Source organism: Conger conger, chromosome 3 (genome assembly GCF_963514075.1).
Source record: "Conger conger chromosome 3, fConCon1.1, whole genome shotgun sequence".
Lineage (NCBI taxonomy): Eukaryota > Metazoa > Chordata > Actinopteri > Anguilliformes > Congridae > Conger > Conger conger.
Genome location: NC_083762.1, coordinates 1,655,606 through 1,678,058, shown reverse-complemented (window position 1 = coordinate 1,678,058; position 22,453 = coordinate 1,655,606). Strand labels below are relative to the sequence as shown.

The 22,453-nt window shown below is 51.7% G+C and overlaps 2 protein-coding genes across 5 annotated transcripts in view; one reads left to right on the top strand and one right to left on the bottom strand.

Annotated features, from left to right (window-relative positions):
• The window catches only part of LOC133124385 (transcription elongation regulator 1-like), a 23,343-nt gene extending 4,669 nt beyond the window's left edge, over positions 1–18,674 (top strand). Inside the window, exons 5-20 of one of the 4 annotated variants that reach the window (XM_061235545.1) lie at positions 1,267–1,329; positions 3,643–3,846; positions 4,961–5,073; positions 5,273–5,361; positions 5,587–5,747; positions 6,421–6,496; positions 7,477–7,609; positions 8,773–8,862; positions 9,579–9,697; positions 9,914–10,064; positions 12,094–12,258; positions 13,469–13,651; positions 15,940–16,119; positions 16,634–16,717; positions 16,847–16,947; positions 17,226–18,674. In XM_061235545.1, the coding sequence (XP_061091529.1) occupies positions 1,267–1,329; positions 3,643–3,846; positions 4,961–5,073; positions 5,273–5,361; positions 5,587–5,747; positions 6,421–6,496; positions 7,477–7,609; positions 8,773–8,862; positions 9,579–9,697; positions 9,914–10,064; positions 12,094–12,258; positions 13,469–13,651; positions 15,940–16,119; positions 16,634–16,717; positions 16,847–16,947; positions 17,226–17,427 (2,114 nt within the window). In that variant the 3' untranslated portion in view covers positions 17,428–18,674. Of the gene's footprint in view, positions 1–1,266; positions 1,330–3,642; positions 3,847–4,906; positions 5,074–5,272; positions 5,362–5,586; positions 5,748–6,420; positions 6,497–7,476; positions 7,610–8,772; positions 8,863–9,578; positions 9,698–9,913; positions 10,065–12,093; positions 12,259–13,468; positions 13,652–15,939; positions 16,120–16,633; positions 16,718–16,846; positions 16,948–17,225 lie in introns of all 4 variants that reach the window. The other 3 variants (XM_061235544.1, XM_061235547.1, XM_061235546.1) reach the window with 3 other exon arrangements.
• A 2,264-nt stretch (positions 18,675–20,938) lies between these two features.
• Positions 20,939–22,207, bottom strand: gpr151 (G protein-coupled receptor 151). The gene has a single exon (XM_061236998.1). It carries the CDS (start codon positions 22,205–22,207, stop codon positions 20,939–20,941), a length of 1,269 nt encoding a protein of 422 aa, XP_061092982.1.
• Between the last annotated feature and the right edge of the window lie 246 nt (positions 22,208–22,453).

The window sequence follows — 22,453 nt, the reverse complement described above, 5'->3', positions numbered from 1 at the left end:
AAGCCTGCTGACGAGGAGAGGGAAGTCGAGCCAGAATGGCGGTGTAAGGAGAGTGTGGCCTGTAGAGGGCAGTGTTGTCCAGAGTGTGTGCATCGGCTGCAAGAACATCGGAGATAAACAGTCATCAGGATTGGGGACCTTTGCTGATGCAGCGGTGTTTGTGCTCTGTGGTATTATGGGCTGTCCTGGGTGCAGAGCAGGTGTGTGTGCTCTGTGGTATTATGGGCTGTCCTGGCGGAGAGCAGGTGTGTGTGCTCTGTGGTATTATGGGCTGTCCTGGCGCAGATTAGGTGTGTGTGCTCTGTGGTATTATGGGCTGTCCTGGCACAGGGCAGGTGTGTGTGCTCTGTGGTATTATGGGCTGTCCTGGCACAGAGCAGGTGTGTGTGCTCTGTGGTATTATGGGCTGTCCTGGCGGAGAGCAGGTGTGTGTGCTCTGTGGTATTATGGGCTGTCCTGGCACAGAGCAGGTGTGTGTGCTCTGTGGTATTATGGGCTGTCCTGGCACAGAGCAGGTGTGTGTGTGCTCTGTGGTATTATGGGCTGTCCTGGCACAGAGCAGGTGTGTGTGTGCTCTGTGGTATTATGGGCTGTCCTGGCACAGAGCAGGTGTGTGTGCTCTGTGGTATTATGGGCTGTCCTGGCCCTGGGCAGGTGTGTGTGCTCTGTGGTATTATGGGCTGTCCTGGCACAGAGCAGGTGTGTGTGCTCTGTGGTATTATGGGCTGTCCTGGCACAGAGCAGGTGTGTGTGCTCTGTGGTATTATGGGCTGTCCTGGCGCAGAGCAGGTGTGTGTGCTCTGTGGTATTATGGGCTGTCCTGGCACAGAGCAGGTGTGTGCGAATGGGCGAGTCAGTGTTTGTTCTCTTCATGAACCCCGCAGGAAGTTGCATTTTATTCATTCAAAATGTTTAGAAATTCATTTAAATGAGTCATTACATGTGAGTCTGTCTGTCGGTATTTTTTGTCGTTTGAAAATGGTGCGTGTATTGTACATACTGTGATTTGTATTATCGAACTGTAGAGAGAAATGCTCAGTTTGAAATGAGACCTGTTGCCTGTTTTTAGTGAGAGTGGACCGAGTTTTGGGGCGCTGTGTACGTGTGCGTGGGGTGCTTGTGTGTGTGTGTGTGTGTGTGTGTGTGTGTGTGTGTGTGTGTGTGTGTATGTATGCATATGCATGCACACACGTGTATGTACCCCTTTCCCCAGCAGATCTGTAGGACTGTGTGACCTGTGATCTGCTTGCTTGTCCATTCTTGCAGGTGTAGCAATGATGCAGATAGTCAGCTGTCCGTATATAAAGACAATCGCTCCCAACAAGAACGGTAAATCCAGCCTCCATCTCCAGTCAGTTCTTTGTTAGTTGGCATGTTGGTGAATGTTGTGAAAATGTTTTTTTTTCATGTTTTTGCTTACACACATTTACACACCTTTTACCAGGTTTTCTCCTGTGCTTTTTTTAAATAATGTAAGACTCTATTTTAGTTGACAAACTTGCCTATTTTTCCTGTCAGTGACCAACGTCTCTGACGGGTAACTTCGTGTATCTGTGTTTACGCTAAACCACGGCACTGCTCCGGTGATCTGTTTCAGACACACATCTTTCGGGTGCATTGTGGGTATTTTGTCAGCCATTTTGCGGGTGACACGCATAGGGACAGAGGACAAATCTTTTACAAATCTGAACTATGAAGTTAATGAGTTCTAAGAGGAATATAACTGGTAGGATTTAGGCAGTGGACAACGTTGTGCAGTCCGTATTTAATTGGACAGTTGGCCCAATTTCTGTTCTTTTGACTCTGTAGTCCAGCACATTGGATTTGCAGTGCATCGTTATCGGTTGATGCCGGTAGGAATCTCATCCGTTTTTATACGTAGTCCCCACCCCATTTTAGGTCTCAATGTTTAACCACTGACATTCTTTCTGTCATGTAAACCCTCCCCCCTCAACTCTGAAGCTACAGAGAACATGGGAATATACATCAAAGCAAATATACATCAGTCAGTCATTACATCCTCAAAGCGTAACAACAAAGAAATGTCACGGTACTGTCTCCTCTTGAACACCCCGAGACTCTGCTCTGGCATCGGGCTAGAGGAGCTGGAGACCCAGGATGTTGCTGCGTTCAAAATGGCAGACGTTAGCTAACATTCGCGAACATATTCAAACTTTTTTTTTGGTCGCCACGAATGTTACTAGCTAACGTTAGCTAACAATTATGAAAGGTAGTGTGCGGCGAAAACAGAGAACAAAAGTTGACAATTGACGTATTTGACTGTTATAATAGACTGTAATCAATCTGATATTTGTTCTTACCTTGAAAAATAAATCACAGGTAAGCAACGAATCCGCTAGCTGGTACTGTTCGATCTAACTTAAGTCGCATCCATTTGTATTCAAAATTCGTTGATGGCGAACTAAACTGAATATTCATCGCTCAACAACAACTGTTTGCTGCTAACATAGTTCGCCGTGAATGTTCGCTGTCCTGAACGCACTTCTGGTTAGGATGAAATATTCTGGAAATGTTTCGAGATACAGTCCTCGGTCAGATCTCTAGGGCGTACCCTCTCTAAACTACACTCGGAGCATTGTCCATGTCGACAGTAGCCTTGGGTTCAACTGCTACGGCGAGGCCAGCCATGATAGTGCTCGGTCTATCTTAGCGTTTCATTGAAGGTCAGATAGTGTTCTCAGTTTGCCACAAATATGGTAATACAAAATAAACGTTTTGTTGTCTTTAGGCTGAGTTATGTTTTGCGTGGAGAGCTCATTGTGCTGGTGGTGTTTTCACGTGTCTTTTTGTTCTTGCCACTTTGTCTTAATCGGTTTATTTGTTGAAAAGGTCCAGGCTGCGCTCTGAGACGCTTAGCGTTTCTCTGTTTCTACCTCCTCTCTCTCATTAGCGTAAGCGTAGCTTTAATGTGCTATGGTTAACCCTTTCAGTACCATTTTAGGACCTTGCACTTTTTCAGCCAATCGAAATGACCGCTACGCTTTGAGCCCCTATGAAAACCGTACTACATTTTCGCAACTTGTTCATTTTTATGAACCAAAGCCAAATCCAGTCCCAGTGGAGCCACTTCTGGGACTGAAAGGGTTAGCCAATCGTGTGCTACTAACATCACAGCAGTTACTCACTCAGTTGTCCAATCAGAACACACATATTTATCAGCCAATGGTATTGTGCTCCACATTACAATGGCGCTGTAGCTGTGCTATTTGGGCAGGGTGGAATGTGCGCTGTACCTAATTTCGACGTCAAACGCACAGTGTAGCGCATTAGGGGTGAATAAATGTCCTTGGGTCTGACAATGGGAGATAAACCACTACACCCGTATATACCACGCCTAATTGTGATACCCACCCAAATACACCCGTATGCCTGTTCTCGTGTGTAAATATGCACACTCAGTGGGGGAAAAACTCCTCCCATTCCTTTTGAGTGTAAAGCCTTCAAGCAGGCCCTGCTGACTTATAACACAACCCTCTCTCTTGTGTCTGTCTGTGTGTCTGTCTGTGTGTTTGTCTGTATCTGTGTGTCTGTCTGTGTGTCTGTCTGTGTGTTTGTGTGCGTACGTGTATTTCCGTATGTGCATTTGTGCGTACGTGCGTATCTGCGTCTGGTCGCTCCCAGGCCTGCTCCCTGGCATGGCCCCGCCCCTCGTTCCCATGATGCACCACCCCCAGATGGCCCTGGCGGCCGGCCCCGCGGCGCTCTCCGGCGCCCTCTCGCTCGCGGAGTGGTCCGAGTACAAGACCGCCGACGGCAAGATGTACTACTACAACAACCGCACGCTGGAGTCCACCTGGGAGCGCCCCGACCTGCTCAAGGAGAGAGGTGGGCCGAGTCCGCACGCCGACATTCAGCGGCCTGTGTCCCACAGAGGCTGCCAGTCTGTGCCTGTGTCCCACAGAGGCTGCCAGTCTGTGCCTGTGTCCCACAGAGGCTGCCAGTCTGTGCCTGTGTCCCACAGAGGCTGCCAGTCTGTGCCTGTGTCCCACAGAGGCTGCCAGTCTGTGCCTGTGTCCCACAGAGGCTGCCAGTCTGTGCCTGTGTCCCACAGAGGCTGCCAGTCTGTGCCTGTGTCCCACAGAGGCTGCCAGTCAGCGGCCTGTGTCCCACAGAGGCTGCCAGTCTGTGCCTGTGTCCCACAGAGGCTGCCAGTCAGCGGCCTGTGTCCCACAGAGGCTGCCAGTCTGTGCCTGTGTCCCACAGAGGCTGCCAGTCCGTCTCTAACCCCCTCCGTATGCGAGCTCAGCACTGAATGTGAAATATCCCCCTGATGTGTTACTGTCTGGGGGTGATATATCACGATGCTGGGGGGTATTTCACAAAACAGGAGTTAGCTGGTTAACTGCGCTGAGTAAAACCCAGAGCCCTCCCATATCTGGAGCATGGACTGAAGTGAAAATATCTGTTCCAGGTTTTACTCAGTGCACTTACCCAGTTAACTCAGTAATCCTGCTTTGTGGGTTTTACTCAGTGCAGTTATCCAGCTAACTCAGTAATCCTGCTCTGTGGGTTTTACTCAGTGCAGTTATCCAGCTAACTCAATAATCCTGCTTTGTAGATTTTACTCAGTGCAGTTATCCAGCTAACTCAGTAATCCTGCTTTGTAGATTTTACTCAGTGCAGTTATCCAGCTAACTCAGTAATCCTGCTTTGTAGATTTTACTCAGTGTAGTTATCCAGTTAACTCAGTAATCCTGCTTTGTAGATTTTACTCAGTGTAGTTATCCAGTTAACTCAGTAATCCTGCTTTGTAGATTTTACTCAGTGTAGTTATCCAGTTAACTCGGTAATCCTGCTTTTTGACATACTGCCCTAGATATCTGTGACCGTATACCCCCTATACCCCTATAGCATTACGGTTTTCGTTTATATTTGTGGTTCTTAGTGTTGGTGCCGGACTGTCTGTGGAGCTGGGAGCTCACGTTGTCTCCTCCCCCAGATAAGGAGGCGGAGAAGGCCAAGGAGGCGGCGCTGTCCCTGGAGGAGGAGGAGCTGATGGACATGGAGGAGGAGGGGGAGCCCAAGCCGGAGCCTCCCAAGGAGGTGCGAGAGGTATGAACCGCCATACCTGTGCTCCCGTGCGACTGAGCGGTCCTAGGACTGATCCCTGGGGTACGCCCTTGTGTGCGACACGACCAGGGGTCCACTGGCGAAAGAGTGTGATCCTTAGACTGATCCTTGGGGCACACCCTTGTGTGTGGATGCACTCGTGAAGTGTGTAACTGGGTGGTTTTATATCTGAAACCCGCAGGAGCCCAAGGAGGAGGAGCTGACGGAGGAGGAGAGGGCTGCCCAGAAGGCCAAACCTGTGGCCACCACGCCCATCCCCGGCACCCCCTGGTATGAGCCCCGCCCTCCTGTAGGACACGCCCACCTCCACTTCCACATTGGATACAAGCTCCTGCAGGCCCCACCCCACATTCTTTTAGGCCATACCCCTCTTCAGCCCCCACCCCAGATTCCCTGAGGGGGTATGTGTGTGCTCACAGGTGTCTGTCTGTGTCTGTGTCTGTGTCTGTGTCTGTGTCTGTGTCTGTGTCTGTGTCTGTGTCTGTGTGTACACAGGTGTGTTGTGTGGACCGGGGACGATCGCGTGTTCTTCTACAACCCCACCACCCGCCTCTCCATGTGGGACCGTCCTGAGGAGCTGATTGGCCGGGCCGATGTGGACAAGAGCATTCAGGAGCCGCCCCACAAGAAGGGCCTTGAGGAGCCCCGAAAACTAGGTGAGTGTGTGCCCCAAAACACCTGACAACTGGGTGAGTCTGCGCTCCAAAACACCCAACAACTGGGTGAGTGCGCCCCTAAAAAAGGGCTTAGAGGGGACCCACACACTGGGTCAGACTATGGCAGATGACTGGGACCTGGAAGGTTGTAGCCACAATAACAGCAGTGCAGCTGTTGGGCCCATGAGCATGGCTCTTAACCCCCACATTACTCCGGGGGGGGAGTGTCCTCAACTTAGTATAAACAACTGTGGGTCACTTTGGATAACCGCATCAGCTAAATAACTGCAATGTAATTTTATATTCTGTATACAGACATACCATTTACACACACACACACACACACACACACACACACACACACACATTCGCACAGACAAGCAAGAGCCAGCCGGTGTTTTAGACAGCCTTAAGGACAATAATAGATAACTGAGAAGCAGCCCAGAGCAGCTTAATCTGACTGCTGCAGCTGGTGCCTAATTATAACACAGGCACACGTGTGAGCGTGTGTGTGAGCGTGTGTGTGAGTGTGTGTGTGAGCGTGTGTGTGAGCGTGTGTGTGAGCGTGTGTGTGAGCGTGTGTGAGCGTGTGTGAGCGTGTGTGAGCGTGTGCGAGCGTGTGTGAGCGTGTGTGCGTGTGCGCTTCTTGACTCCGTCTCTAACACCACTGCAGGGATCAGCAAAGAGGAACTGGAAGCCGCCATTGAGGAAGCTCTGGAAGACGAGCCAATCAAAATCAAGAAGAGAAAGTAAGCCCCGCCCCCCTGGTATCAGTGAGGCCCAGTTTATCCCTCAGCCCCTGAAAAAAACAATTAAAAGAAATATTGACAAGTCTCTGTTTATAAGCTTCTCTACACCATCAGACAAAACAAAAACAAATGTGTGTCCATGTTCTTTGGTTAAAATCTGAGTGTCAGCTTTCAGAGAGTGTTTTTGACAGTCCTACCTAACTGCGTCCAGTGAATATACATTTCCCACTTGTGGGGCGTGATCATGTTATGCAAATCCTTGCAGTCCAGGACGGCCAATCACAGTCAGAGCCCGCCTCTCCCCCGTCCAATCCGGCCTCTCGTTTCGCTGCGGAATATTAATCAGGGAACGCCTGTAGAACTGGTGAGACCAGCGTGGGCCGCCAAGGTAACCACCTGACCTTCCTTCAGCCTATCAGAGCGCACCGCCGGCGTGTCTGTCTGGTGAACTGCAGGGGCTCATCAGAGGCCGTAGCTGCTTGTGTTTGTGGTGCAGAGGAAACTTTTCATTTTTACATTCTTAGCTTTTCATTTATTTCATTTTTTTGTTGAGGTGAGCTGTAGACACAACCCCCGACTTTACAAGGTTCAACTTTGAGACGCACAGACGCAGGTGTGCTTCTCAGTGTTTAGCGCAGGTGCTAGGTAAAACAAGAATGCAATGTAAGGAAACGATACCCTCACACTGCTGTAAATGGTCCCTGCTGATATTCATGCGAGCTAGACGGACAACGTTTCGACCCGTTTGGTCTTCGTCAGGTCAGACCTGTTGTCTGTCTGGCTTGATGTAGATTTCACTCGGGAGCATTTCTAGCCGTGTGCGGGTATCGTCTCCTCACTACACTATCAGATGGCCCACACTTACACCCTCCTCCCAAAAGCAGCCAGGCCTTGCGGTCACTCCGCCCCTAAATAAAGCCGTGCCCTGCCCCCCCCCCCCACCTCCCCTGCCCCTCTGACGCGTCCGTGTGGCTCCGCAGGAAGGAGGAGGTGAGGGAGGACTCTGAGAAGGAGGCGGCGATGGAGGCGGAGATGAAGGCGGCGCGGGAGCGGGCCGTGGTGCCGCTGGAGGCCCGTATGACCCAGTTCAGAGACATGCTGCTGGAGAGAGCGGTATATACCCCCTATACCCCCTATACCCTAACTCCTATACCCCTACACCCTAACCCCTATACCCTACACACCTCCTATACGCCCTATACCCCTTATACCTTAACCCCTACACCCTAACCCCTATAACTCCTATACCCTAACCCCTAAACCCTGAGAACTGGATAATCTAACCCCTATACCCCCTATACCCTATCCCCTATACGCCCTACACACCTCCTATATTCCCTACACCCTAACCCCTATACCCCCTACACCCTAACCCCTATACCCTACACACCTCCTATACCCCCTATACCCTAACCCCTATACGCCCTACACACCTCCTATATTCCCTACACCCTAACCCCTATACCCCCTACACCCTAACCCCTATACCCTACACACCTCCTATACCCCCTACACCCCCTACCCCATACCCCTATACCCTACTGTGGTGTTTTTATTGACTGCGGTAATGATGTCTGCTGCATTGTGGGATAGGTGGGCACTGTGACATTTGGTTTGGGGTGCTGCTGAAAGCGCTCTGCCCTTTCCCGTCCTCTCTGGAAGAGGGGATGAAAGTGCGCATGCATAAACCAACAGCCTGCATCAAGGACAGGCTATTCCTGGCAAGAGGCTCTCTCTCTATCCCTCTCTCTCTCCCCCCCTCTTTCTTTTCTCTCTCTCCTCTTAGTCTCTCTATCTCTCCCCGCTACCTCTCCTCTCTCTTCTCTCTCTCCATCTCCTCTTACTCTCTCTATCCCTCTCTCTCTCCCCCCCTCCATCTCCTCTCTCTTTTCTCTCTCCCTCTCCTCTTAGTCTCTATCCCTCTCTCCTCCCCTTTCTCTTTCCATCTATCCCGTCTCTTCTGTCTTTCTCTGCCCCCTCCCTCTCTCCCTCTGTAATCTTGCACTTTTAAAATGGCGCATGACGATTGGCTCTTTTAACTGTCCATCACGAGTGGACCTTACTTCCCCCCCCTCAATTACCGTGCTTCAGTTAGTGTCTGTTCGAGTGGGCGAGTCGGGACGGGCTGTCCGTTAGAGATGAGGGGCGGGGTGATGAACAGACCCCTCCCTGACTGATGCGCGCGGGGGGGGGGGCAGAGACCCACGGTCGCCCGGGGTAACACGGCTCATTACGAGCGCCTCATTAAGTGTCTCGTTCCCCGCCTCTCTCCCCAGGTGTCGGCCTTCTCCACGTGGGAGAAAGAGCTGCATAAGATCGTCTTTGATCCGCGGTATCTGCTGCTCAACCCCAAGGAGCGCAAACAGGTGACCTGAACACACCTGCCTCAGCCCAAACCTTTCTGTTATTACACCTGCCTCAGCCCAAACCTTTCTGTTACTACACCTGCCTCAGCCCAAACCTTTCTGTTATTACACCTGCCTCAGCCCAAACCTTTCTGTTATTACACCTGCCTCAGCCCAAACCTTTCTGTTACTACACCTGTCTCAGCCCAAACCTTTCTGTTATTACACCTGCCTCAGCCCAAACCTTTCTGTTATTACACCTGCCTCAGCCCAAACCTTTCTGTTATTACACCTGCCTCAGCCCAAACCTTTCTGTTACTACACCTGCCTCAGCCCAAACCTTTCTGTTATTACACCTGCCTCAGCCCAAACCTTTCTGTTATTACACCTGCCTCAGCCCAAACCTTTCTGTTATTACACCTGCCTCAGCCCAAACCTTTCTGTTATTACACTCGCCTACAGGCTGTGAAAAGGGTCTAAACGTGTTCCGTTTCTTCAGTTAAATGTTTGTACCCTGAATCATTTTACTCCATATCTTAATACATGCCGATATGCTTATAATCTTTGGGTGATTAATCTAATTCTTGTCTCATTCCTCAGCCATGATGTGCTGGCCTTTGAAGTGTGTGTGTGTTCCCAGGTTTTTGAACTGTACGTGCATGCATATTTAAAGGTGTTTGAGCACTGGATAATCTGTGTGTGTGTGTGTGTGTGTGTGTATCTGCGTGTGTCTTCAGGTTTTTGAGCAGTATGTGAAGACTAGAGCGGAAGAAGAGAGGAAAGAGAAGAAGAATAAACTGATGCAATCGAAGGACGAGTTCAGAAAGATGATGGAAGAGGCCAAGATCAGCACCAGGTGAGCGGGAGGAGTGGGTGGGGCGGCCATTTTAGGGCCGAAGAGCTGCGGAGCCTTCATAGAGTCTGTCATTCAACACAAAATGGCTGCCTGTCGTATGAGTGCAGTCAGAGCTTGTCCACCCTTACGAGTGTGAGTGTGTAACTTGATTGGTCCGAATGCACACTGGTGAGTTCTGATTGGTCGGAATGAGTTTTAAAGCTCATCTCCCCCCAGGATGACCTTCAGCGAGTTTGCATCGAAGCATGGCCGCGACCTGCGCTTCAAGGCCATCGACAAGATGAAGGACCGGGAGGCCATCTTCACCGAGTTCATGACCGCGCTCCGCAAGAAGGAGAAGGACGACTCCAAGAACCGCGGGGAGAAGGTGAGCGGGGCACGGCCAGGGGGTGTGCGCTCCTTTACCTGTAGAGTGTACACACCTTTACCTGTAGGGCGTACACTCCTTTACCTGCATTCTGTGGCTTACCTGTACATACGTTTACCTGTATTCTGTGGCTTACCTGTACACACCTTTACCTGTAGGGTGTACACTCCTTTACCTGTAGGGTGTACACTCCTTTACCTGTAGGGTGTGCACTCCTTTACCTGTAGAGTGTACACACCTTTACCTGTAGGGCGTACACTCCTTTACCTGTAGGGCGTACACTCCTTTACCTGTAGGGTGTGCACTCCTTTACCTGTAGGGTGCGCACTCCTTTACCTGCATTCTGTGGCTTACCTGTACACACCTTTACCTGCGTTCTGTGGCTTACCTGTGCACACCTGTAGCAGGTTGCGGCTGGGTGCTGGCCACTCTGCAGGGTTAAACGGGTTACTGTGTCTGAGCTGGCAGCTTGTAGCCGTAGCCATGAAAGGTTACGCATCAAAGATTAATGACCGCGAAATGTCACCTGCCAGAGAGGGGGCGGGGGTCTCTGGAGGGGGCCGGTCCTGCCCCCCCGGGCACATTAATCACCCCGTTTAGCCACTGCACTCATTAGGGAACTGTATGTTAGCACCGAGGCTATAATCTGACTTATCCTTATTTGCTCTGACAGATTCCCCCTTACACCCCCCCCCCCCCTCTTTATTTTATTTATTTATTTTATTATCCTCCCCAGGTTCTTCTCACTGGGGAGTTTAAACCTTTTTTTCCTTCTGGTTTTAGGGGGTTCATACTCAATCTTCCGCAGTTGCCATTTTTCCTGTAATGCATCTTTAGACCAGTGTATTTTGCACTGTGGTTCAGTGTGGTTTATGGCAACTAGTTCTGTGGGGTTTATAGATGAGATCAGAATGTTTGTAAATAAAGGTTGCTTGGTTCCTGGTGGTCACTCCGCTCAGTCACTCAGCCTGAAGTAACGATGCTTAGAAATCGACTGACCCAGAGCTGTGTGGGAACAGTTAGCTCGTTAACGATGCTGAAATCGTGTTGTGTTTGGGACTGTACTGCCGATTGTAATCTGGCACACAGTGGATTGGGCTTTTTCCTGATCCTTAAAAGGGAGGATAATGCAGGTCCTGCTGTCTGTTTATGGTGGCAGTAGATAGTATTGGGTGGTAGTATTGACTGGTGCTTTGCACAGTCAATGACAGCTGACACAGAGATGCCCGACACAACTTTCTAAGTGTCAGGAACTTGGCGCGAAAAAACAAAACCACAACTACTGATTGTGCTGCTCATGTCCCTCACATGTTGGCAGCTAACGTTAGTTAATACACACCAGACTCATCAGCTGCCATACAGAGAAACCCTGGCATGATAACTTTACACACATGAAATGTTAAAATCCGACTTTGCCTGTTGTAACACTAGTTAGCTAGCTAACTAGCTTTGGTGGTAACGTAACAGTAATAGGGCTTCCAATAACAGCTGTAGTTCTGTGAAGTTACTGGTGACTGTAGTTCTGTGGGGTTTATGGCAATTGTAGTTGTGAGGTTTGTTGCAGCTGTAGTTGTGTGGGGTTTATGGTAATTGTAGTTGTGAGGTTTGTTGCAGCTGTAGTTGTGTGGGGTTTATGGTAATTGTAGTTGTGAGGTTTGTTCCAGCTGCAGTTCTGTGGGGTTTATGGTAATTGTAGTTGTGAGGTTTGTTGCAGCTGTAGTTCTGTGGGGTTCATGGTAACTGTAGTTGTCAGGTTTGTTGCAGCTGTAATTCTGTGGGGTTCATGGTGACTGTAGTTCTGTGGGGTTCATGGTGACTGTAGTTCTGTGGGGTTCATGGTGACTGTAGTTCTGTGGGGTTTATGGTGACTGTAGTTCTGTGGGGTTCATGGTGACTAGTTCTGTGGGGTTCATGGTGACTGTAGTTCTGTGGGGTTCATGGTGACTGTAGTTCTGTGGGGTTCATGGTGACTGTAGTTCTGTGGGGTTCATGGTAACTGTAGTTCTGTATCGTGGCGGTTCTCCCTCAGGTGAAGCTGGATTTCTTCGAGCTGCTGTCGGACCACCACGTGGACGGGCAGGTGCGCTGGAGCAAGGTGAAGGAGCGGCTGGAGGGAGACCAGCGCTACAAAGCCGTGGAAAGTTCCGGAGCTCGCGAGGAGCTCTTCAAGCAGTTTGTGGAGAAACAGGCCAAGGTGGGGTGTGTGTGTGTTTGTGTGTGTGTGTGTGTTTGTGTGTTTGTGTGTGTGTGTGTGTGTGTGTGTGTGTGTGTGTGTGTGTGGCACTGGGTCTCTGTTCTGTTACTGTGCATGTATGTGGGGCGCCGGACGGATTTCAGTGTATGTTTGTCATTGTTGTACGACTATGTTAGGTGTGCGCCTCTGTGTTGGGTTTATATGAACGTGTCTCTGTGTGAGTGTGTGTGTGCGTATGCGTGTGTGCGTGCGCGTCTGAGTGTCTGCGTGAGTGCGTGAGTGTGTATATGAACGTGTCTCTCTGTGTGTGTATATGAACGTGTCTCTCTCTGTGTGTGTGTGTGTGTGTGTGTGTGTGTATGAACGTGTCTCTGTGTGTATATATGAACGTGTCTCTGTGTGTGTGTGTGTGTGTGTGTGTGTGTGTGTGTGTGTATGAACGTGTCTCTGTGTGTATATATGAACGTGTGTGTGTGTGTGTGTGTGTGTGTGTGTGTGTGTGTATATATGAACGTGTCTCTGTGTGTATATGAACGTGTCTCTCTGTGTGTGTATATGAACGTGTCTCTGTGTGTGTGTGTGTGTGTGTATATGAACGTGTCTCTCTGTGTGTGTGTGTGTGTGTGTGTGTGTGTGTGTGTGTATGAACGTGTCTCTGTGTGTGTATGAACGTGTCTCTGTGTGTGTGTGTGTGTGTGTATGAACGTGTCTCTGTGTATGTGTATATGAACGTGTCTCTGTGTGTGTGTGTGTGTGTGTGTGTGTGTGTGTGTGTGTGTGTGTGTGTATGAACGTGTCTCTGTGTGTGTATATGAACGTGTCTCTCTGTGTGTGTGTGAGTGTGTGTATGAACGTGTCTCTGTGTGTATATATGAACGTGTCTCTGTGTGTGTGTGTGTGTGTGTGTGTGTGTATAAACGTGTCTCTGTGTGTGAGTGTGTATATGAACGTGTCTCTGTGTGTGAGTGTATATATGAACGTGTCTCTGTGTGTATATATGAACGTGTCTCTGTGTGTGTGTGTGTGTGTGTGTGTATATATGAACGTGTCTCTGTGTGTGTGTGTGTGTGTGTGTGTGTGTGTGTGTGTGTGTGTGTGTGTGTGTGTGTGTGTGTGTGTGTGTGTGTGTGTATATATGAACGTGTCTCTGTGTGTATATATGAACGTGTCTCTGTGTGTATATATGAACGTGTCTCTGTGTGTGGAGCAGAAGTTGGACTCGGAGAAGGAGAAGGAGCTGGAGCGCCAGGCCCGGATCGAGGCGAGCCTGCGGGAGAGAGAGAGGGAGGTGCAGAAGGCCCGGTCCGAGCAGACCAAGGAGATCGACCGCGAGAGAGAGCAGCACAAACGCGAGGAGGCCGTCCAGCACTTCAGAGCCCTAATGTCCGACATGGTGAGCACGTCTCAACAACACCCTCTGTGATTGGACCGTAATTTCCCATACAGTGGGCACGTCTCTATAACCACTGATCACCACAGCATTAATTAATCCTCCACTCCCGTAGTTTAAATATTAAACGTTCCCAGCACTCTTAATGCCAGCTGGTCAGAGATGCAGGTGAATTAATAATGAGTTTGATAATGAGAGTGGCTCAATTAAATGCCTCTTCTGTAGTTGAAAGCAGGTTTTCCCCGTTGAAATGTCTCGTTATTGATGACATTCAGATCGTTATTGAAGAAATCTGACGCTCATTAATCTGTTTTTAAAGTCCCCCTTCCTGCTGGTCTCATCCCGCTCGATCTCCCCTCTCTGTCCTTAATGGATTCAGGGGTCACCCTTATTGGACGGGGGGTTTTGAGTTTGGCCCCGCTGTTCCCGCTCCGTGGGGGGGGGGGGGGTGATTATCCGAGTTTCCCCCTCCCGCTGTGAGCCCCCACTCGCCCCCTCAATCGGAATTCCGCTCGGATTTCCACGTCTCGCCTGAAGTAAGTGTGTATAAACTATAGCCCCCCACGATAAGATCCGCACAGCCGCTGGGACCTTGAGCAAGGCCCTTAACCCTGCATTGCTCCAGGGGAGGATTGTCTCCTGCTTAGTCTAATCAACTGTACGTCCCTCTGGATAAGAGAGTCTGCCAAATGCCATTAATGTACTGAAACAAAAAGCCAATAGTTATTTGGCTGTAGTATAATGGTTAAGGGACATTAGCCTTGTAACCTGAAGGTTGCTGGGTTGAGTCCTAGTCAGGACACTACTGAATCTCTGTAGTGTAGTAGTGTAGTAGTGTAGTGTGTGATGAATGTGCGACGTTTGGATGGCATTTCCCAGCAGTGGACCAAGCTGCGTGCGTCTCTCCCCCCTCCCCATGTCAGCTCCACTCTCCTCATTAGTCCAGCTGACATTTGACCAATCACTGCAAAGCGCAGCGTCTCCTAAAGGGCAGGTCTGAAGTTTACCCAGAACCCTCTCTGGCACCCAGGTGGGTGAAGGTGAATGTTTTAACTGTTCCCTGAGCCTGCTTTAGGGCGTTGTGAGGTTCCTGCAGTAACAGTGCCGTACGTTGCTGAACCTGTGGTTGTGATGATGTTGTGATTGTGAGAGTTCCATGAAGGCGTTGTCGGAGCGTTGGCGGAGCGTTCACTGAATCTTCTCCAAGTGTTCTCTGGGCAGCGTGGTCTCTGGGCAGCGTGTCTGAGCGTGTTCTGGTGTGTGTGTCTCTGAGCGTGTTCTGGCGTGTGCGTGTCCCTGAGCATGTTCTGGCGTGTGCGTGTCTCTGAGCGTGGTCTCTGAGCGTGTTCTGGTGTGCGTGTCTAAGCGTGTTGTGGTGTGCGTGTCTAAGCGTGTTCTGGTGTCTGGCGTGTGCGTGGTCTCTGAGCGTGTTCAGGTGTGCGTGTCTAAGCGTGTTCTGTTGTGCGTGTCTAAGCGTGTTCTGGTGAGCGTGTCTAAGCGTGTTCAGGTGTGCGTGTCTAAGCGTGTTCTGGTGAGCGTGTCTAAGCGTGTTCTGGTGTGCGTGTCTAAGCGTGTTCTGGTGAGCGTGTCTAAGCGTGTTCAGGTGTGCCTGTCTAAGCGTGTTCTGGTGAGCGTGTCTAAGCGTGTTCAGGTGTGCGTGTCTAAGCGTGTTCTGTTGTGCGTGTCTAAGCGTGTTCTGGTGAGCGTGTCTAAGCGTGTTCAGGTGTGCGTGTCTAAGCGTGTTCTGGTGTGCGTGTCTAAGCGTGTTCTGGTGAGCGTGTCTAAGCGTGTTCAGGTGTGCGTGTCTAAGCGTGTTCAGGTGTGCGTGTCTAAGCGTGTTCTGGTGAGCGTGTCTAAGCGTGTTCAGGTGTGCGTGTCTAAGCGTGTTCTGGTGAGCGTGTCTAAGCGGGTTCAGGTGTGCGTGTCTAAGCGTGTTCTGGCGTGTGCGTGTCTAAGCGTGTTCAGGTGTGCGTGTCTAAGCGTGTTCTGGTGTGCGTGTCTAAGCGTGTTCTGGTGTGCGTGTCTAAGCGTGTTCTGGTGTGCGTGTCTAAGCGTGTTCTGGTGTGCGTGTCTAAGCGTGTTCTGTTGTGCGTGTCTAAGCGTGTTCTGGGTGTGCGTGTCTAAGCGTGTTCTGTTGTGCGTGTCTAAGCGTGTTCTGGTGCGTGCGTGTCTAAGCGTGTTTTGGTGCGTGCGTGTCTAAGCGTGTTCTGGTGTGTGCGTGTCTAAGCGTGTTCTGGCGTGTGCGTGTCTAAGCGCGTGCGTGTCTAAGCGTGTTCTGGCGTGTGCTCCAGGTGCGCTCGGCGGATGCCTCGTGGTCAGACACGCGCAGGAGCCTGAGGAAGGACCACCGCTGGGAGACGTCCTCCCTGCTGGAGCGCGAGGAGAAGGAGAAGCTGTTCAGCGAGCACATCGAGGCGCTCGCCAAGAAGAAGAAGGAGCACTTCCGCCAACTGCTGGACGAGACCACCACCGTGAGCACCGCCCCCGCTCACACTGACCAATCAGGATCCTGATACACCGCCCCCGCGCTCACACTGACCAATCAGGATCCTGATACACCACCCCCGCTCACACTGACCAATCAGGATCCTGATATACCGCCCCCGCGCTCACACTGACCAATCAGGATCCTGATACACCACCCCCGCGCACACACTGACCAATCAGGATCCTGATACACGGCCCCCGCGCTCACACTGACCAATCAGGATCCTGATACACCACCCCCGCGCACACACTGACCAATCAGGATCCTGATACCCTGCCCATACACTGACCAATCAGGATCCAGATGTCCTGCCCCCTGAACTCAAACTGACCAATTAAGGGCCCAATACCCTACATCTTTCTCAGTGACCAGTCAGAGGCCAGAGATGCATTTGACAGCACCACACGTATGGGGAAGCTGTTTACGCTGCTCTGGGCTCTCCCCTGAAAACAGCCCCGTGTGACCTCTGACCTCTGCCCTCTGCCCTCTGCCCTCAGATCACGCTCACCACGTCCTGGAAGGAGGCGAAGAAGGCGATTAAAGAGGATCCTCGCTGCATCAAGTTCTCCAGCAGCGACCGGGTGCGTGAGCCGCGTCTCTCAATACGTCACGTTTTCCTTCTTCTGCGTTTCATCATTCTGTTTGATGCTTTGTGCTGGTTTGTTTTCCTGTCTTCATGGTTTTTTTGCCTTGAATTTATTCATTTATAGAAGAAGCAGAGGGAGTTTGAGGACTACATCAAAGACAAGTACATCACCGCCAAAGCAGACTTCAGGACGCTCCTGAAAGAGACAAAGTTCATCACGTACAGGTGCAGTGTGACCTCAGTCCTCAGGCCCACGAACCCTCTCAGGACTGATTTATAATGAGTAAACTTAATCTGGAGTGCGATTGGCTGCTCCTCACTGACCAATTACAGCACGTATGGACGTGAGTGAAGAATAAAAGGCGGGGGGGGGGGAGGGGATTGTCCCCTAGTCTAATCTACTGTAAAGAGCAAAGTGTCAGCTGAATAACTAATGATAAAGAAGATTATTATTTAACTGAAAGTACTAAACTCAGCTGCTGTTCTGTTTTGGTCCGGCTCAGGTCCCGGAAGCTGCTGCAGGAGTCGGACCAGCACCTGCGGGACGTGGAGAAGGTTCTGCAGAACGACAAGCGGTACCTGGTGCTGGACTGTGTTCCAGACGAGCGGAGGAAGCTCATCATGTCCTACATCGAGGACCTGGACCGCCGGGGGCCCCCCCCGCCCCCCACGGCCTCCGAGCCCACCCGCCGGTCCACCAAGTAACCCACGGCAACAACCCCACGGCAACAACACCACGGCAACAACACCACCGCGCCACAACCACCCGCCGGTCCACCAAGTAACCCACGGCAACACCACCACCGCGCCACAACCACCCGCCGGTCAACCGAGTAACCCACGGCAACACCACCACCGCGCCACAACCACCCGCCGGTCAACCGAGTAACCCACGGCAACAACACCACCGCGCCAGAACCACCCGCCGGTCAACCAAGTAACCCACGGCAACAACCCCACGGCAACAACACCACGGCAACAACCCCACCGCGCCACAACCACCCGCCGGTCAACCAAGTAACCCACGGCAACAACACCACGGCAACAACACCACGGCAACAACCCCACCGCGCCACAACCACCCGCCGGTCAACCAAGTAACCCACGGCAACAACACCACGGCAACAACACCACGGCAACAACACCACGGCAACAACACCGCCCCAGAACCACCCGCCGGTCAACCGAGTAACCCACGGCAACAACCCCACCGCGCCAGAACTCCCCACCGCTCAGCCAAGCAACGGAACCCCTGCATCACCCGCAACAACGACGACGACGACGACGACAACATGCCATAACCACCCCCCCGTGTAACCAACTAACAGAAACCCCGTGTTACCCATGGCAACAACCCCACCCCACCCCACCGCTCAGCCCTGTGAGGGGAACCCCGGGTGACTGCGTCAGCCTAACGCTCTGCTATCAACGCACACCAGCGTCCTGCATGAACACGCTCCCGACACGCTCCCGACACGCTCCCGACACGCTCCCGACACGCTCCCGACACGCTCCCGACACGCTCCCGACACGCTCCCGACACGCTACCAGCACACGCCCCCCGAGTCACGGCAGAGCCCGCAGACGTGTTGTAGCACAGTATTAGCGCTGCGCCTGGTTGGCGGGAGCTCTCCCAGCGTGCCGCTCTGCTCAGAGCGCTGTGACCCCTGAACTCCACGCAGCACTCCCCGGCCGGGAGGAGGCTTCAGCGCCACGGCTCCTCAGCCTGGAAGATACTTTTATTAGGTGACGGATGTGTATATTTGAGTACATGTATTCAGATTGTGTGACCAGACGGTTGTGCAAACATTGCCATCGGCCTTAAGAGTCGGAAATGTAACGATGCATCGTAGTTTGAATGTTTAAATGTTTCTAAAGTTGTGTTTACTTTTGATGTTGCTGTTTCTGTACAAGTTTACTGGAATAAAGGCAACCACCCAGTTTTTTTACAAGCATGGAGGAAATGCATTTTATTCCACCAGGCCTGCCCCTCCTGCAGCAGACAGATTGGTAAATGGCTGGCATTTATATAGCGCCTTTATCCAAAACGCCTTTATCCAAAGCGCTGTACAACTGATGCTTCTCATTCACCCATTCATACACACACTCGCACACCAACGGCGATTGGCTGCCATGCAAGGCCCTGACCAGCTCGTCAGGAGCATTTGGGGGTTAGGCGTCTTGCTCAGGGACACTTCGACACAGCCCGGGCGGGGGATCGAACCGGACAAGCTGACAAGCTTTCAGTTTTTATCAGGATTGATTTTCATCATTTTCTACATTTCTTGGAGGCGGTTTTAAACTATGTTCATTAACTTTCAATATTTGTTAAATTTAATCACTTACTCTTTAATCTTAAGGCTGCAAATGACTTAAAATGCTGACAAGTGTCTCTTGCTGAATCAAAAGTATATGGATTTTAATCTGTTATGAAAATGTGTAGGTATGAAACAGGCTGTTGATGATTTTTGATGTGATTGTAATACTCGTCACATCACCTTTGCTGAAGGTGGGGATGAGGGTGGAGCTGACGGGTGGGGATGAGGGTGGGGATGGGGGTGGAGCTGACGGGTGGGGATGAGGGTGGAGCTGACGGGTGGGGATGAGGGTGGGGATGAAGGTGGGGATGAGGGTGGGGATGAAGGTGGAGCCACACTGATGGGAGGTCTCAGACGCTTTCCTGAAAAGCAGATGATGCAGGGTTCAGCCTGGCTGCGGTCTGGTGTTTACGCTCACACGTCTCCTACCCCCCCCTTTCCTCCTCCTCCTCCTCCTCTCTCCTCCTCTCCCCCTCTCTCCTCTTCCTCTCCTCCCCCTCTCTCCCCCTCCTCTCCTCCTCCCCCTCTCTCCACTCCTCCTCCCCCTCTCTCCTCTCCTCCTCCTCCCCCTCTCTCCTCTCTCCTCCTCGTGCAGGTTAAAGAGGAGGGGTGTTGAGAATGTAAAATGTCCTCCATGGTCTCCAGTGAAAGACGCCTTCCCAGACCCGTGCCCGTTCACGCCCGTTTCCTACGAGAGCACACACATCCGTGCCCTACCCTCATTAATCTTAACACGGTTATCTGCCCTGCATGCCTGTCTCCAACCACCCCAGTACTCCTCTGTTTCTCTCTCCATCCTCCATGATGATCATGTGACAGAATGACCGGCTGTCCTATCGCCATCATGCATCTCCGTCTGTTTCCCTCACCACCCTCCTGTCAATCAATCAAATTCTATTTGTTGAGCACATTTTTCAAAGTTTAGTTCAGTTTCATGGAGGTGTGAACCAGATTGTGGCCGATCTTGTGTACCCTTGTACTATTTATGTCTTTAGCTATCTTTGACATTAAAAAGAGGCAGTTAAGAACACCACACATTGGAATGTAAATTTCACTTTATTACAGAAACATCTCAACTTTACAAAATATATATATATATATTTAAAACTAGCTTACATTTTCCCACACACAAGTGCACAATGGACCGACACTGACAGACTGATAATGATTTCAGTGAATACTGGCACACACACAGACTTATAAAAGAACAGTTCTCATGTTGTAATATTTTCCACTGTGTTGCCGCTGAGTCTCAACTGTTTAGAATATTGTAAAAAATAATTTACATTTAAATCCCCTTTTTTTCTGACATGGAATAGCAAGTTCAGTTTTTCATACAGCGATTCAGTCTGCCTTGAGCTGTTTTCCGTGGCTGACTGAAGCCACTGTAGGTTTTCGGGATAGCTAGGACTTGGGGCTTTGTGTAAGGGATGGACAGCTCCCGTCCTGGAGGGCAGGATCTGCCACCAGTTACCCTGGATCAGCTAATTAGCCATATGCACCATGACAATGCACTCGTAAATTAGACCACAATATAATAGTATAAGACGACAACATATATCAGCTGCTGTTTATGTCACAGAATGTGGCTATGAATGACAGATCATGTAAATTACTTAATTAAATAATTAAGAGCAGAAGTTGGTATGAAATCCCGCCGTGCCCGTCCCTGGTGTAAAAGTGTCAAAAGAGTCCCACAGAAGAATGACATTAATGTTGTTAGGGAGGTTAGAGCTGAAGTCAGCAGCGGACGGGACTCTTACGATGGGTGGAGGCGTGGGGTCACAGCGAGCAGAGCTGCAGGTCAGAGGTCACGCTGACGCCCCTGTCGGGGTCTCGCTCCGGGGGTGTGTGTGTCCGCCCGACGGGGCTTGGTTCTTCTGGGTTCTTCCGGGTCGCTAGGCGTCCCGTTTCCTCAGCGCCGGGCTCTGGTGCTCCCAGGGAACCGGGTCGGTCTCGTCGGCCGGCCCGCCCGCCTCGCGCTCGCTCCAGAACTGCTCCACGTCGGGCAGAACCACGCCGTCCTTGTTCCCGGGGCTGTCCGGCGCCGCGCCGTCCGGCCTCTCCGGGTCCTCGCCGTCCGGCCGGGGCGTGGCGGGGCCGTGGCCCCCGGGCTCGGCCCGTGGGCTGGGGGGCCGCAGCACCGTGGGCGTGTGCGGGCCCTGCTTCGGGGGCTGCTGCTTGCGCAGGGTGAGGCGTCTCCACAGCCCCTTGTAGCCCTCGCGGAACTCCTCGGACAGGGACAGCACCGTCAGCGGGTTCACCAGCGAGATGGAGAACATCAGCAGCTCCGCGGACAGGGAGAAGAGCGGCGGAGGCGCCGGGCCTCCGTTCTGCGCGGCGTGGTGCGCCCACACCCAGCCCGCCCACTGCGGGAGCCACATGATCGCCGTGGTGACGGTCAGGCCGAACAGCATGAGGGTCAGCTTCCGCGAGCGCATCTGCGTGCGCAGGTTCTGCGCCTTGCTGCCGCGGCGCTGACAGCGGCTGTACGCGAGCCAGAACAGCAGCAGCGCGAGGCTGAGCGGAGCGCAGTACGCGACCAGCGGGTACAGCTTCACGTACACCGACATGAACCGGCGCGCATAGCGCGGCTCCGTCTGCGCGCACACCAGCCCCTCCCCCTCCCGGCGCAGCGCCGCGAACATCCAGTGGGGCACGGGAATCACGCACGCCAGCGCCCAGGAGAACAGCAGGATGACCAGGATGGTTTTGTAGTGAATGTTCACCTGCTTGTTGGGGTTGCTGACGTACCGGAGACAGGCTTTAGCCATGATGGCGATGATGAAGCTCTTGGCCGCCATGCAGGAGTGTAAGAACCAGTCGCTCGCCTTGCACATGAACCAGCCCAGCGTCCAGCTGGCTCTGGAGTAGGAGACAGCCTTGAACGGCACAGCGAACGCCAGCACCAAACTGTCCGCCAAAATCAGGTTGAGGATCAGGGAGTTGATGAGAGACAGCTTGCCTTTGCGCGCGTTGGTAACCAGGACCCCGAGCGCGGTCACGTTTCCGGTGAACCCCAGGACGCAGATTATCCCCAAAATCACCGGAATCAGAACTCTCAGCTCCTGCGAATCCAAGTTCTGATAAGCGTCGCCGTCGAAGAAGGACTGCTTGTCGACAGAGCTGTTCCCAACGCTGATGTTCAGACTCTGAAATTTATCCATGGCGTAGAGAGAATATTAATTTAATATCTGACCTAGAATATCTTCATGAGGTGTCAAATAGACCAAAGTTGGTCGATTCAGTGTTCAAATACAGCGCGTTCCAAGCGTGTACTGTAATCGGACCCGCTCGCTGTAGCCGTGTCGGTCTTATTTGCGCAGATGACAGTGCCCGATCCGTGTGCGTATTTATACAGGTAGAGTTTGAGTGACAGCTGTCTGCTCCAGCTGACTGGAGGTGTTTTCTCT

Excerpts from the sequence above, each read along its gene's own strand:
- gpr151 (XM_061236998.1), bottom strand. The coding sequence starts at position 22,207 with ATGGATAAATTTCAGAGTCTGAACATCAGCGTTGGGAACAGCTCTGTC.